This window comes from Silurus meridionalis, chromosome 10 (genome assembly GCF_014805685.1).
Source record: "Silurus meridionalis isolate SWU-2019-XX chromosome 10, ASM1480568v1, whole genome shotgun sequence".
Taxonomy (NCBI): Eukaryota; Metazoa; Chordata; class Actinopteri; order Siluriformes; family Siluridae; genus Silurus; species Silurus meridionalis.
In genome coordinates, this window is record NC_060893.1 from 20,262,877 (window position 1) to 20,278,292 (window position 15,416).

The following is a 15,416-nucleotide window of genomic DNA, read 5'->3' on the forward strand; positions in this document are numbered from 1 at the left end:
ATACATCCTTTTAAATATGTTATATCACTATGAAAGCATTTACTTTTCCTGCCATTTATTTCTTTAGTTCAAAATAATAATGTATATTTCTTATTTAATAAGGTGTAATCATTCCACAAGAACTTTAAGCCAAGTCAAAATGAAACACAAAAACATTCTGCAAAAAGGTAATATTTCATTACACAATTACTGAACTATTATTATAACAGGATTTAGTATATTCATTCTGTCATGTAGCTAATAAAAAGAAGACTGAAGCCCGTCTAACTGGCGTGGGTCCACCACCACCTCCCCTCACCCCATCTGAGGAGCTGGCTCTGTCCCTTAATAAAGGGCGACCAGTGGTTGCTGGCATTCCAGGGGACAGTTCATCACACACACCATGCACCACAAGTGATGGTGAAAAAATTGTGAAATGTAAGTTTACCTCTATGATTTTTCATTTTTTTTGTCCTAATAAATTACTATCTCTGTCACTTAAAGGCTTTTTGAACAAGATTAATTTTTATGTAGGCTTATTTTATTTAACTGTATATGATGTATAGGCTACTGTGATCTTACTCTGACATCTTCCTCTTTTCATGTATTATTTTCTTTGATAATATTGAGAATTTAATGGGTTGTGTGTTCTTATAGATACTGATGGACGTATTGTATTATTGGACCCTCCAGAAAGAACTGTCACAGTTGTAAGTGATTTGTTGTCGGGTACTTTTAGTTGCTTTTAGGTATTTTTATTTTTTTTGCCAGATAATGTATACTTAAATATTTCTCCTGTAGGATGAAGATGATGACGATGAAGAGACCACATCTGCTGTGACAGAAGTGGACAATGTTGGTAGATCCACTGAGGTATGATGCATACCATTATAATGTATGGCCCCGTTTTGCATTAGAGTAACAAACTGTCATTGTCCCTTCACAGTACATACCTAGGGATTTGCCCACAGATGAGGGTCCTTCAACCTCAGCACACAATCTAAGCAGGGTAAGAATTTGTGTCCAGGTGTCCATATTTGAATTTTATTGTCTGACCAAACAATCTCATTCATTACATTTTTTCCACCTTCCTAGTTGCCAGCAAAGGAGCTGTATAAGGTCCATCTTCAATAACAAATAAGAAAAAGTGACATGGAGATGGACCTTATACAGCTTCAAATGGAAGAGAAAAGACTCCTCATTAAAAAAGCAGCACTGGAAATTGAATTACTGAAGCATCGCCTTAAGGTGAGAACTTGTCTGAATAATAATCTGTTGCATGTTAAAAGTGAGTGTGAGTGAGTGTGAGTGTGTGAGTGAGTGTGAGTGAGTGAGTGAGTGTGAGTGAGTGAAAAAAGCAATATAAAAAAACATTTTATTGAATTTTATTTTATTGTTTTTCAGGAAATAAAGAAATACACTGCCTGGCAGACCAGTGAAAAAAATTAATAAAAGTGATTTTGACAGACCCTGTCTCTCAAAAGTCTTCTGTCTCTGTTGGCCTCTAAAATCTTTAGGTGTTCCTCTGGGCCATCTTCCTCAATACAAGGAGGGTGGCTCTCTCCTCTTATAGTGGCAATATTGTGAAGCACAACACACGCTACTATAATGTCGCATGCCCTCTCTGGACTAACCCGGAGCCCACGCAGACACTGAAACCGAGATTTGAGGATCCCTATAGTCATCTCCACCTTGGCCCGTGTTCGGCTGTGAGCCAGGTTAAACCGTGTCTGTGGTCCAGGCTCAGGTTCAGGGTAGGGTGTCATTAAATAGGGCAGACAAGGGTATCCTCTGTCCCCCAGCAAGTAACCATTGTACTGTCCTGTAATGATTGAAATGTACAACACAAATGTAGTAAAAAGGAAAAAAAAAACCAATTGTATAAAGCAAAACATACCCTGCTGAAATATCTGGTAAATTCTTGCATCATGCACAGATCCTGGCTATTTTGCCTCAACATTGGTAATGATTTGGGTTGCCTCACATATTACCTAGTTAGTGGAAAAAGTAATGACTTTAATGATTTTAAGAAGGGAAGAAATTAAGTTGTTACCTGCACATTGATGCTATGAATAGATTTCCTATGAACACAGTCTCCCTCATTTATTGGTGGAGCTTTAATAGGAATGTGAGTGCCATCAATGCACCCAATTACATTTGGAAACCCTGAAACAGAAAGTTATGGAAGTATGAAGTGTGTGTGCGCATAATGAATACATGTATAGATATAAATAATATGACTAAATATAAAAAAAAAATATATATATATATATATATATATATGTGTGTGTGTGCCAGACATACTGTACGAACGGCTTTACACACAGTCGCCTTTCCCACATGCTCTGAATCGCCCACACTGTACAAATTTTTTTTTCTGCGCTAAGGGCAGAACCGCGCGGTTTGTCACATTTGCGATATGCGGTTTTAAAAGACATGTTAAATAAACTAACGAATCTTTTAAGAAACGATAACGCTCTTTCAAATATTCTTCTACGTCCAAAGGATCCTCATCAAAAGGGCACGCCGAAGTTACACTGAAACATCACCTGCTCCCGAGCAGGTTATCTTCAGAGAGTCAGTTGCTATGGTTACATACATACCCAGAAAGTTACCTCCGTTTTTGGAACCGAAAGTTGAGGTTATCCACGAACTTACCCTTAAACATACCCAGGTATGTCACATAACCTGCTTTCTGGAATACCCCCCTGGTCTCTGGTGGGTTGCTTTGGGTGGGTTGCTTTGTGACATGAAATTACAACCTACAAAAGACTACGTGGAAACATTTCTTTATGAAAATAAAACAAAAAACAATAATCTGGGTGCACAAATATGCCCTTATTTTATTACTGCGCCTCTTTCCACGATAAACCAAACACATTCTATAGGATGATTCTGATTGGACAGAAAAACAAGAGCTATTTCTTTAGTATTTTGTTCAAAGCGTTAACATCGTAGCACAAGTTTCGATCAGGAGAGAGGCGTAAACATTAAACGTATACAATTGAATCTTTCAGTGTTTACAAATTAATATTTGATACTTCTCAAATTTATCCTAATATTCCTGTTTTTCATTAATCAATTCATTCCTATTCATTATATTTGTTTTGCTGGTATTTTATATGCAACAAATACCTTCGTGTCGCTGCGGATACAATCGTAAATACATATCATAAAATATAAAGGCGTCGTAAAAAAAAACATTAATTGATAGTCAGTTATATTAGCAACATGAGTACATTACATTTGCTAATCAAGAAAAACATAAACATAAGTCATAAACATAAAGAGTCAGTTCAGGCTACTAACTATATTAAACAATAAATGTTTACAGTATTTTATTACACCTCATTACCTAAAGCAGGGACCACCAACGTGTCTATAAATAGCTGTTTCCTACTTTGTTAAATGATTGTTGATAATTATTATGAGAAATCATTAACATGATCAGTGTCTTCACATAGATTAATATCATTATTTATTAATAATAACATATAATAAAATGTAAATTGAGCAAATTTGTTATTTCAGGTCAAACTGAAAACTGTGTGTATCAAACTGGTTGCCCTTCACATTAATCAGTTCCCAAGAAGTAGCTCTCAGTTTCAAAAAGGTTGGTGACCCCCTGGTCTAAGGGTCTCGTAAAGCTATAACACTTACACATATATAGAAAACACTGATTATAAGACAAAAATATTTTTGAAGCCAATTGTTTGATTATTTCTTGTCATTTAGGAAGGCACATGCTAAACAAAAAGGCTGTGCTTGGCATTCAAGTTCATCATGTCCAAAATCAGAAGCTTATATGAGAAAGAAACCTTGAGATTCAGACGAGAACCCATCAACATCTGGGTGGCACCAAATACCATCCAGATGTTGTGTCAACTCCTGTTGTCAAATATGCTGTAGACACAATAGACTTGAGATGACCCATGGAGAGCTGACACCTCCAACATGGTAGCGAGGTTGACTTGTTTCTTCTATTTCCGGTCCAGCTTCAGATCTTCAAAAGAAAACAGGCTCCGCCCCCTTTTTTTTCCTTTCGTTTTATTTCGAACCCTTGTTCCCGCGCTGCTTTACTGAGCCGATCTGGAACATGGGATCTTCTCTGGACAAGCCAGCTAACCACCGTGGAGTTTGTCCGTTGTGTCACTGCGAGAACTGGGATCTGATCACACTGGAATGTGGACACGGGTTTTGTAGGAAATGCGTAAAAGAGCTGTGGAGTGGCGCATCCACGGGCCCGTACTACTGCCTCGAGTGTAACCATGAAATCAGGAAGCTGCCGGACCTCCTCGGAGAAACAGACGGAGCTTCAACATCTACAGGAACACGCACAAGTACTGGTTAAGCTTCTCAACTCGTTCCGACGCGTCGTGCTTTTTCTTTCCTGCTCTCACGCGCGCCATGTTTTCCCCCCCGTGAGAGGCGCTGGGGTATTAAAACCTGGCACTATTCCCACTTCCCACTCAGTTACTCATATTTACATACACATAACTGTATCTGTCACATCTCAGGATGCATTTAAATCCACGCGCAACATTTATTTCATCCTGCGTGTTTATTTTTTAAATTTGTTTTTAATGAACGACTTGAAAGCAAAGCTCGATTTCTTGTTACTTTAAACGTTACTTTGTTACTGAGTCAATCGTTTGATGTCTTTATTTTTTATTTTTTGTAGGGGCGGATTTGAAAGAGGGGGCACTTTTTTATGATCATTAATAAGATTTTCACAAGTCAGTTTACAGAAATGTATGCATTTCAGGTCCTGGGTGACTAAGCCATAGGGGACAATATCAATAAAAAAACTTTGTGACAGAACAGGAAGAAACCTGGAAAGGATCCAGATGTTTGGTTGTATGGTTGGGAATTAGTTATTAGTTTAATATATGTGACTGATTCGAAAATCCAATAAAATAAGTGCAGAAACACAACACAATTCATATATAGCTCAATAAAGCTGCTTTGGGAAAACGCCCGCTGTTAAATGTGCTATGGTTTGTTTCAAATAAAACAGAATTGAATTGCATTCACTTTGGTCATCCAATCATGTGGCGGCAGCATATCATGCAGGTACGGGTCAAGAGATTTGCATTGAAGGTTCACATCAAACATATAAATGGTAAAAAAAAGTGTGATTTTTATAACCTTATCATGGTTGTCAGTGGTGGGCCGTGTATTTGTTACCTGTGCCTTCAGTGGGGACGTATCTGATTTAATCCACCTCTCAACACCACCACCATCACGTCACGATTATAGAAACTTCAAACCTCTACACCACAACCGCAACTGTACACCTACATCATCTGGAGCAGTTCAGAATCAATATTTGTCTAATAACATGACACAAACATTTAATTTAAAAAAATACAACCTACTCACCAGAGATGCAGACTCATAATGTGCAGCGCCCCTCAGAGGCTGTAATCCAGTGGTACCGCTCGTATTCACTGGTCTGGAAGTGGTGAACAAACCCTTTCCCAGGCTGAGACACGCTAACTAGCTTCGGGGTTGGCCGACCTCCTCACGATGTCTAGCTTTTCCTCAAAATGTATTTTTAAGTATGTCTGAGACCAAATCAATTTATTTTCCTCCGTAGATATAAAAATAGTCTAACTCAGATTTATTAATGTGTGCAGAGTGCAACAGTCGAACTTGACTCTAACAGATTCCCTCTGACCAACCAATCAGAGGACGGGAAAAAAAAATTGTAAAAATAAAAATGTAGACGAATATGAAGTCTGATTGGTTAAAGAAACAGACCCATTGATAATATTCTCTATTGTAAAAAGGCCATCAGTACTGATGTTGAAGGCCCTGGGCAGATTAGATTGACATGGCAGCACATAGAGGCTGAAATCTGATTGGACATAAAATCTAACATACACGTACTGGAAGCAGTGCAGCCAAGAGAAACACTACGGAATGAAGAGAATAAACTGATGAGAATAAATTAATACAATTTCATGGAACAAATATTAGAATTTAGGTTGTAGATGTAGGTCAGTGCTTCTGATAGTGTTTAGGCCAGCAGTGAAGACTTTGCTGCCCCTGACCGCCCGCCAGATGGTCTAAATATTACAAAAACAAGTGTGTGTAGTAAAAGTGGTCCGCAAAACAAAAAGCATTCGGTTGGTAGAGGGTTTCATGTTGTAGTGATTAGTTGAGTATAACCAGCCCGGTATGAGATGACAGGACATTTATAGTAACTTAATTAGTCTCAAACTGGGCTGTTTTTTTTTTTTTGTTTTGTTTTAATGATGAACATGTAGGTGCACTCTATATTTTAGAAAGCGATTAACTGGCAGGATGCTCACAGGCTCATAGCATCCAGTACCTGTTAGTATTTGTTTGACAGACCATACAATATAAAATACAATAATACAAGTATATATTGTATTAATACAGGAGATAAACGAAACACTACGTATTAAAAATATGGTGTGCTGATGATGCTTAAACAGTGAAGTAGATAAATACAAGGTGTACCTAATACATTTTTTTAGGTATTATATTATATTAGGTATTAGATTATAGCTTCTTACTTTAGGCCATGCTGTACTACAGAAAGGATTTCAGTTTGATTGTAAAAATGCAGTTTTTTTTTATTGTGTTTTTCTGTTTTCTTTACAGGCTTGAATCTTGGAAAACACTTTTCTGAGCGCTACTCATCCTTAAATTTACTAGGGAAAAGGAAGTTTGGCTCATCTTCATTGAGACAGAACATTGGAGGATGTAGATTAGGCACAGGTTCATCTGAGAATCACACAACCACCATTAATGACTCGTCAGACAATGAGATACCGGCAAAAAAGAGAGCGTCAGAACGACAAAAAATGCCTCATGTGCAGGACACAGTCCAAGGATCCATGGCTTCAAGCGGTAAATCATGTTCAGAGGAGAGTCACAGAAGCAGAAGTTGTGGCGAAGCATCCTCTAGTGGAACACAGGCACAAGAACCACCACCACCACCACCACCAGCCAACACTAAATCCAAGGAGTCCCCACAGAAATCCAACAGCAATGAAGAACAGACAAAAAGTCCAAATAAGAAATCTCAGGAATCTCATGAAAGGCCTGCTGGATTCATCATCTGCCATTACTGCGCTGGTCATGAGCAGAGGATGGCTGTGAAGACCTGCCTGGTGTGTGGTGCCTCCATGTGCTCAGAGCATCTCCGGGTTCACTTGGAGTCACCAGTGTTCCAGAGCCACCCGCTGGTGCCTGCTGTAGACGACGTGTCTCAGTGGAGGTGCCAAGAACATCAGGAGATGAACCGCATCTACTGTCGTCCTTGCGGGGTGTGCGTGTGCACCGTTTGCACTGTGATTGGCTCGCACAAGGATCATACCTGCATCAGCATCAAGGAGGCTGAGAAAGAGCTCAGAGTGAGTATGACATAAACTGGAAATGCACAGTTGAGTAAAATCTGTTACTAAGTTTTCTAATCTAAAGCCATTCATTTATAAGTATTACATTAGTTTCAAATTATTTACATCCAATTTAAAACATGTAGGTGGAGAAATGGTGTAAGATATTATGACATTCCTCAAGGGTCACGTTGAGAGCGTACATGTTGTGTGATCGAGAAGACAAGATGCACAAATTCTTTTTCACTCATACAGAAATGTGTAAATCTATGGATTAAATAATGTTATGTCTTCTTCTTCTTCTTTCGGCTGCTCCCATTAGGGGGCGCCACAGCGGATCATCCGTCTCCATACCCCCTGTCCTCTACATCTGCCTCTTTCAAACCAACTACCTGCATGTCCTCCCTCACCACATCCATAAACCTCCTCCTTGGTCTTCCTCTTTTCCTCTTTCCTGGTGGCTCCATCCTCAGCATTCTCCTACTGATATCCGTCCTCTGCACATGTCCAAACCATCTCAATCTCACCTCCCTCACCTTGTCTCCAAAACGTCCTACATGCGCTGTCCCTCTAATAAACTCATTTCTAATCTTGTCCATCGTCGTCACTCCCAACGAAAACCTCAACATCTTCAGCTCTGCTACCTCCAGCTCCACCTCCTGTCTTTTACTCAATGCCACTGTCTCTAATCCATACAACATCGCAGGTCTCACCACAGTCCTATAAACTTTCCCTTTCACTCTTACAGATACTCTTCTATCACAAATCACTCCTGTCACTCTTCTCCACCCACTCCACCCTGCCTGCACTCTTTTCTTCACTTCTCTAACACACTCTCCATTACTTAAATAATGTCATATAACAACCCATTATTATTTAATGTAATATATAATGTATAATTACCCAGTATTTAATTTTCTACTCTTTTCAACAACTATGTTTTTTAGCACTTTCATTACTTTTCCTTTCCTTTAGCTTTTTGCATTATATTTATAAAATCATTGGCTTTTCCCCCCCAATTTTTCAGGCCTCTCTAAAAACCGAAATGAAAAAGATACAGACGAAAGAAGCAGCCATCTTAAATGAAGTGAAGAAGCTCACCGACCATAAAAGCAGCGTTAAGGTCTGTTTTATTTATTTGTACGACGTCTACTCCAGGTCTTCCTTAGTTCATTCCTCTGTAGCCTTGAAATATGGATTTGCTTATGGATTGCGCTGCTGTTTTATGATTGGCTGAAAGAAGGATTGCCTAATAAAATGTGTGTGTCTGTGTGTGTGTGTTCGAGCCACCTCGCACATCCACCTTGCATTTTTTTTGTCTCTTTTTTTGTTTTTAAATATATATAGGAGTCACTAGAGGGGGTGCGTACCGCAGTAGTGCAGCAATATCAGGCCATGCGAGAAGCTCTGAAGATTGAAGAACAGCAGGCATTGCACTGTGTGTCCCAGGAAGAGAACCGAGTGCTGAGGAGCATCCAGGCACAGCTCGACATGCTCACTCCAGCCCTGACCACCATTCAGCACACCTTTCATCCACTGACTAATTTAGCAGACTCACAAGGGGCATCACGACTTCACGACCAGGCCTTCATCATGGTACTAGCTAGTTGCACAATAAAGCCTGCAAAAAAATAAAATAGAGACTGACATTATAGAAATGTGATCAGATACTTTTGTGAAACGAATGACAAATGTGCATTTCCCTTCTTTTTAGGAATACAGAAAAATAACCGAGTCGTAAGTACATTGTTTTTACTGAAATTGATTACACATTTTTAGTTTTTTAATATAGATATGCTAACCTTATTCTGTAAGGATTCAATTTAATTTTCATGTCAAAGTCACTTCAATGCATAAGTTGTTTAACCAGAGAATAGACTTTGGACTTTTAAGACTTCAACCTTTATCGGAGCGCAGCGTTCGAAGTATATCCAAAAAAGTGCTATAAACGATACATTTCCCAACATCAGCGCAGTCCTTTAAAAAGAGCTGTATCAGAACAAGGGATGATGGAGAAGCATTTGTTAAGCATTGCATTTCAGTAATAAAAAAAATTATATAACTATATATTACACTGAATATTGATCTAACGATAGAGATAGGCAAAAAATTGTACCAGGATGTGCGCATCTCCTTCCTTCTGAGAAGCCTTACTCCCCTAGTGGTCGCTCAGTGTAATAGCACATATTTTATATTTCAAAACCATTTTAGCTCTTGTCTCTCTTCTTTTCGTCTGCGTCGCCCCACACCGAAACAGAGCGCCCCTGGTTCCGGCCTCCACTTATGAACCGGCACTCGTCCGCATGCCCACTGCCACATGCATATATTCTGTAAAGTTTGTGCATGGCGGGTTTATTAGGTGGTGTAAATTGCTCTGTTTTGCTAAATTATATACCCCATATCACATCTCCAGTCTTAAAGGCTCCTGGGTAGGCTAGGCCGTGTCTCGATGTTACTGTAACACATCTCCAAATGTAAATCAGGGACTAACTGTATACGTCTGATATATAAAGTGACAACAAATGTTAATAGAAATATGTAAATTCAGACTTGGCTAAATCAGTAAAACAAGCAGTAACTATTATTCTTGATGTCTAATCCTCCTCTAGTTTGAACGGCTTGTCTGATCCTGTGGGGAATCTGGAGCCAGTAGAGGAAGTAAACAAGGGCAGACTGGATTGTCTTCAGGATTGGACAGAGAGGAGACTGGACATCGTGGTCATCTCTATGCCTCACAGAGGCCCGTTTAGACTGCTGTGTGAGTGCTTTCGCTAATCTGAGTACAGAAAATGTGTTCCTTGTTTGAACAAACTTACTGTCAGTCATCAAGTAGCCTGTGTGTGTGTGTGTGTGTGTGCGCGTGTGTGTGTGTGTTTTTGTGCGTGTGTGGGCACCTGCATAGCTGTCTGTTTCTGTTGTCATTCCTTATGTCTGTTTGTGTTATAATGGGTGTGTATGTTTGCTTTAGTAAATGATCGAGTGCATGCTTATATTTAATATAGAACATTTCAATGGATTTAACATAACATTTGTATTCCTATACACCCTGCAGATGGTTTAAGTCCAACTCTGGACCCTGACACTGTTCACCCGAAGCTGCTGCTCTCTGCTGAGGACAGGCGGGTGGAGTACAGTGAGATGCAGCAGGACTACCCAGATCTAGAGTCTCGCTTTAGCGTTTTCCCTCAGGTGCTGAGTAAGCAATCACTATCCCAAGGCCGCCATTATTGGGAGGTGGAGGTATCTTTAGACGAGGGCCGCTGGAAGGTAGGTGTTTGCGGTGAGCATATAGGCAGGAAGGGGCAAAAGGATGCTTCCCGTCTTGGCTTCTACCCAAACTCATGGTGCCTGGTTTATGAGAAAGGCAAAGTGGAAGCACTTCACGATAAGGCAACCTCATCCGTGTGTGCCGTCGGACTGCAGAAAGTCGGGGTGCTTTTGGATTTTGAGGAGGGTAGCCTGTCATTCTTTAGTGTGGGTGAACAGGGAACTCTTACTTTGCTGTACAGCTTCCAGCATGAGTTCTCTGAGCCTCTCTACCCTGCTCTGGCTGTGTCCAAAACACACCTCACGATCTGTGACCTGTTTGCTCGATCCACTACAGACTGAAAATGAGCCAATATGTGCCAGTGTCAATATGTGACATTTTAAGATTATTTTTTTTTTTAGTGTGTATTAAACATTAAACATTTTCCATTAAAACCTGGCGAGCAATAACTGGATTTTTCAATACATAAAACTATGTACTTTTTACAATTAATTTTTTAATATAATTTTTTTTAATCATTGGAATACATTAAGCAATATGTGGGTCAGCCTCAAAATGACCACTATATAGTAAATAATCAGAAAGGAGGGCATTGTTTTTTGTTTCCTTTTGTTTCTACATTTGTATTACAAATTTCCAATGTATTGCACTATAAAATACTTTAGATTTTCTATAAATATTTTGAATTTCTACACTTTTTTTTGTCTGTTCATTTTTTTGTAAGTTATTTGTACTCAGTAGGATTTGCTTATTCACCTAAAGAAAGCTGGATCGAGATAAATATAAATTTCATCACCTTGTTTGGCTGCTTTTTGGGTGGTCTTTTGTGTACCTTAATTTCCGGACTATAAAGCACACCCTTATATAAGCCGCACCCACTGAATTTTACAAATATTTTTATTTTAACATAAATAAGCCGCACCTGTCTACTGGTGTCTACACTAATGAACTTTACACGGGCTTTAACGATAGACACGTTACACACGGTGTAACGGGTGAAATATGTTGCGCTTCCTTTAGGAGCATAGCGGTATTTAGGGAATAGCCCGGCACAGCATTTTTCCGCTATTACTGCATGTGTGCAAGACCGAGGAATATGTCCTTATTATTTTCTGATGCTCATTTCTAAGTTTCTTTGACTAACCCGTAACGCTGTTGCCAAGAAAAATAAAAAAGCATGAGTTTTGGAAACCTGTCTGTGCTTATATGATTTCTGTTGCAACTGGAGTTAGCGAGCTCTCCCTTCACCCAGACTCAACGCGTTACAACGGCTTGCATCTAAACAGTAGCCTACCAAGAAAGTCATTGTTCACTGTCTTCCTCCTTCCTTTCACAACTATTTCTCTCGGGAGTTTATCTTTTGGCATCGTCGTGCTTTAAAAATCACCCGATGGAAGTTTTTTCTCCCGATGCCGTGCAGCTCAGAACACAGGTGAGGTGCGTTTTTTTCGTTTCCATTCGGAAATTTCATTGGTCTAATGTTATGTCACTCAGTTTTTTGGCTTGAAGTTTGTGAAACCGGGAAAAACCCAGGAAAAATTCATAAATTAGCCGCTTTGTTGTTTAAGCCACGGGGTTCCAAACGTGGGGAAAAAAGTAGCGGCTTATAGTCCGAAAAATACGGTAAATGTTTTTGAAAAGTGTTCACCAACACCATATTCTGTGCCCAACTGCTTAAACATCTACAATTTTTCATAAAATTCATTCTGCTAATCAATTCCTGAAAGGATTCAAAGTGTTAACTTGAATACAGCTCTCTTCATTTACAAACAGCTTTTGACTTCCCGTAAGCAGGCTTTCTCCATTTCCACAAATTACTCCTTCGGATCATTTGATATATCTTCTTCCTCTTTCTGCTGCTCTTGTTAGGAGTCGCCACAGCGGATCATCCGTCTTCATATTACCCTGTCCTCTACATCTACCTCATTTAAACCAACCACCTGCATGTCTTCCCTCAGCACATCCATAAACCTCCTCTTTGGCTGCCTTCTCTTCCTCCTTTCTGGTGGCTCCATTCTCAGCATTCTTCTACCGATAATGCACCTGAATGGGAGGGGTTTTGATGTTTAGGAATTGGAACTTTTGGATGATAAAGTGCTTCAAAATCTCTTATGTCTCCACCTGGGTTGGGTTTTGGAGTCTGTAAAGGCTGTGTCACCTATTTTGGGAGATTAATTGATCCCCGGTCAGGGAACCAACCCCAGCCATTAGGGCACAAGCCAGTGCACTCTTAGCGCCGGTCCCAAGCCCGGATAAATAGGGAGGGTTGCGTTAGGAAGGGCATCCAGGGTAAAAACCTGCCAAATCAAATGAATACGGATGATCCGCTGTGGCGACCCCTAACGGGAGAACTTGAAAGAAAGTTGATTAATTGAATTAAATAAGTAAATAATTTTTGTCAGCTACAAATGATACCACTTGTGGAAAAAAACTGGGCTGGGGTGGCTGGGGTTGGTTCTCCGTTATTCTGTGCACAGGGACCCTGTTACATTGTGATGAAATCGACTTGATGGATCATTAGGAGACGTGCAGCAGTTGTAGTAATTCACCCTCATGACATAAATGGCTTCTACTGTCACATGGCAGAATCTGTATAGCAGAATGACACTCTCCACTTCAAGGGTACTGATTATTTGAAAAGTGTCTAAAGACTTTAATTATAAGACGCTTGTCACCTGAGGTCTTCCATGAGATAAATCTTCCTTGTGCCTTGGCTCGACTACAGTTTCCAGTCAAAATGAACTCATTTGTCCGTCATCATCGCTCCATCTTGCAGTTATGTAGATCGCATTTAGTTCGAAATGAACTCGGAAGCGGATGATTTATTACAACTCACTTTGTACAGTTTACATAGACGAACTTATGAATGTATATTATAATGTACACGAGACTGCTCTGAGTAGGAGGTGCACCTGGAGCAGCTGCACATTAGCATTGTGAGTATGAACTCGACCCAGGCAGCATTTCAACATTAGGAGGAGCAGCTGCAATATGTTGATACACTACTTTCATAATATCCTCATCTACTTCTTCCTGTACAAGAGGGATTTTAAGCCCCAGGCCTTGACAGCTATACTCCTGAGCCAATATTTATTGGACCGTTATGACACAGTCTTTTCTCATTCCCCAGTTTGGGAGAGTGCAATGTACATTTAGGGAGCTTTGTTGAGCCTTTCGGACAATATCCACGGTGTCTGAGCACTTTGAATCCACCCTGTTTTCTAGTAAAGCTAAAGGTTTTTAAAAGAAAAACAGCAAATGACACAAAATGTAAAAATAATAATAATAGACCAGACAAGGTGAGGGAGGCGAGTTTGAGATGGTTTGGACATGTGCAGAGGAGGGACATGAGTTATATTGGTAGGAGAATGCTGAGGAAGGCCAAGGAGGAGGTTTAGGATGTGGTGAGGGAAGACATGCAGGTTGTTGGTGTGAAAGAGGCAGATGTAGAGGACAGGGTGGTATGGAGACGGATGATCCGCTGTGGCGACCCCTAATGGGAGAAGCCGGAAGAAGAAGAAAAAGAAGAAGAAGAAGAAGACTGTATTGCGTGAGAGTGAGACGTCAAGAGTGAGAAGATGCACATTTATCTCACACAGAGCACAATTTGTGTAACAAATACACAAAAAATCCATCCCTGAAAGCGAATGATAAATACACCATAGCATGCAGCATTGTTCCAGAAAGTCATATGGGGATTTAGATCTATAATGAAAAAGCCAGGAGTGACAATGGTCAGGAAAAACGTCTTAAAATGACATAGAAATCTGAGTGATACTATAAATTGAAATAACATTAAAGGCCTCTCCAGCATGAGTCTCTTGGTCTTTATTTTCACAAGTAATTTTTAGGTCTGCAGTATCCAGTTGAAATGAATTGTCTGGTTCCTCTCAAGGTTTCTTCCTAATACAATCCTGATCACTGTTGTCTTAAACATTAAATATAAACTTAGCAAAGCTGCTTTTTGCTGCAATGTCGATTATTAAAAGTCTTGAAGATAAACTATTTTTTGGGAAGTTTAATCACAATAAACACATCAAATTCCTAACAACGTAAGAACAAGTTATAAAAAAATTAAACGCCTCTGGCTTTGACTTCTCTTCTTATATATACTGTATGGACAGATTTTTTTTTTTATTGGACAAATGTTATTTTTAAAGCATGTTCAGGGGGGAAAAATGTGATCTCATTTTCTATTAAATGAGGTTTCAGAGATTCAGAAGCTCTTTCATGCATTTAGATTACACTTTCACTGAATTGAAAGACTGGAGATATTGGCAGTAAATTATTTATGGAGGACAACCTGGGGAAAGAGAATATGGGTATGCTTTATTTTCAGCCTTAAACAGAGGTGTGGGCTTGTGTATGTTTTCTGCACCGAAATTGAACTTATTTTATATATTATGCTTTTTGTCTCAAACTATTTAAAGTTCTGTTGCATGAATCGGGGCTTGTCTTGATTTCTAATTAGTAATTGTTAAATAACATTGGCGTAACATTTTATGTTAGAGGTAAATGCTCATTATGAGTTATCAAAGTTATCAGTTATCAAAGCTGAACTGTATTAATGGAATCAGTTCAAAAATTATGTGACACTGCAGTATTGTACGTTTGAGGTAAAAAAAAAACAACATAAAAATGGGAAATGTAAACACTTTATATTCATACACACACTCTGTTACACAATTTTTAACTTTTTAGCTTCAGTGGTCATGTGAATTATACTAATGTATAGAGAACAGACTCCATGCAATGCTGCACTTACACAATGCTGACTTATGCAAATATTGGCCCGTCCA

At 39.4% G+C, this 15,416-nt stretch overlaps 1 protein-coding gene and 2 long non-coding RNA genes across 3 annotated transcripts; 2 read left to right on the forward strand and 1 right to left on the reverse strand.

The window, feature by feature from the left end:
- Positions 1-248: 248 nt before the first annotated feature.
- On the forward strand, positions 249-1,110 carry LOC124392718. The gene is made up of 5 exons (XR_006927201.1): positions 249-417; positions 637-689; positions 781-852; positions 926-988; positions 1,075-1,110. It is a non-coding gene; the product is annotated as an uncharacterized LOC124392718 (long non-coding RNA).
- A 293-nt stretch (positions 1,111-1,403) lies between these two features.
- On the reverse strand, positions 1,404-3,487 carry LOC124392831. The gene is made up of 3 exons (XR_006927224.1): positions 2,583-3,487; positions 2,033-2,145; positions 1,404-1,801 (listed from the first exon to the last, which is right to left on the reverse strand). It is a non-coding gene; the product is annotated as an uncharacterized LOC124392831 (long non-coding RNA).
- A 43-nt stretch (positions 3,488-3,530) lies between these two features.
- On the forward strand, positions 3,531-11,417 carry si:dkey-29p10.4 (tripartite motif-containing protein 14). The gene is made up of 7 exons (XM_046860072.1): positions 3,531-4,319; positions 6,613-7,367; positions 8,377-8,472; positions 8,697-8,945; positions 9,064-9,086; positions 9,959-10,107; positions 10,402-11,417. Exons 1-7 carry the CDS (start codon positions 4,076-4,078, stop codon positions 10,956-10,958), a joined length of 2,073 nt encoding a protein of 690 aa, XP_046716028.1. The 5' UTR covers positions 3,531-4,075; the 3' UTR covers positions 10,959-11,417.
- The last annotated feature ends 3,999 nt before the right edge of the window (positions 11,418-15,416 follow it).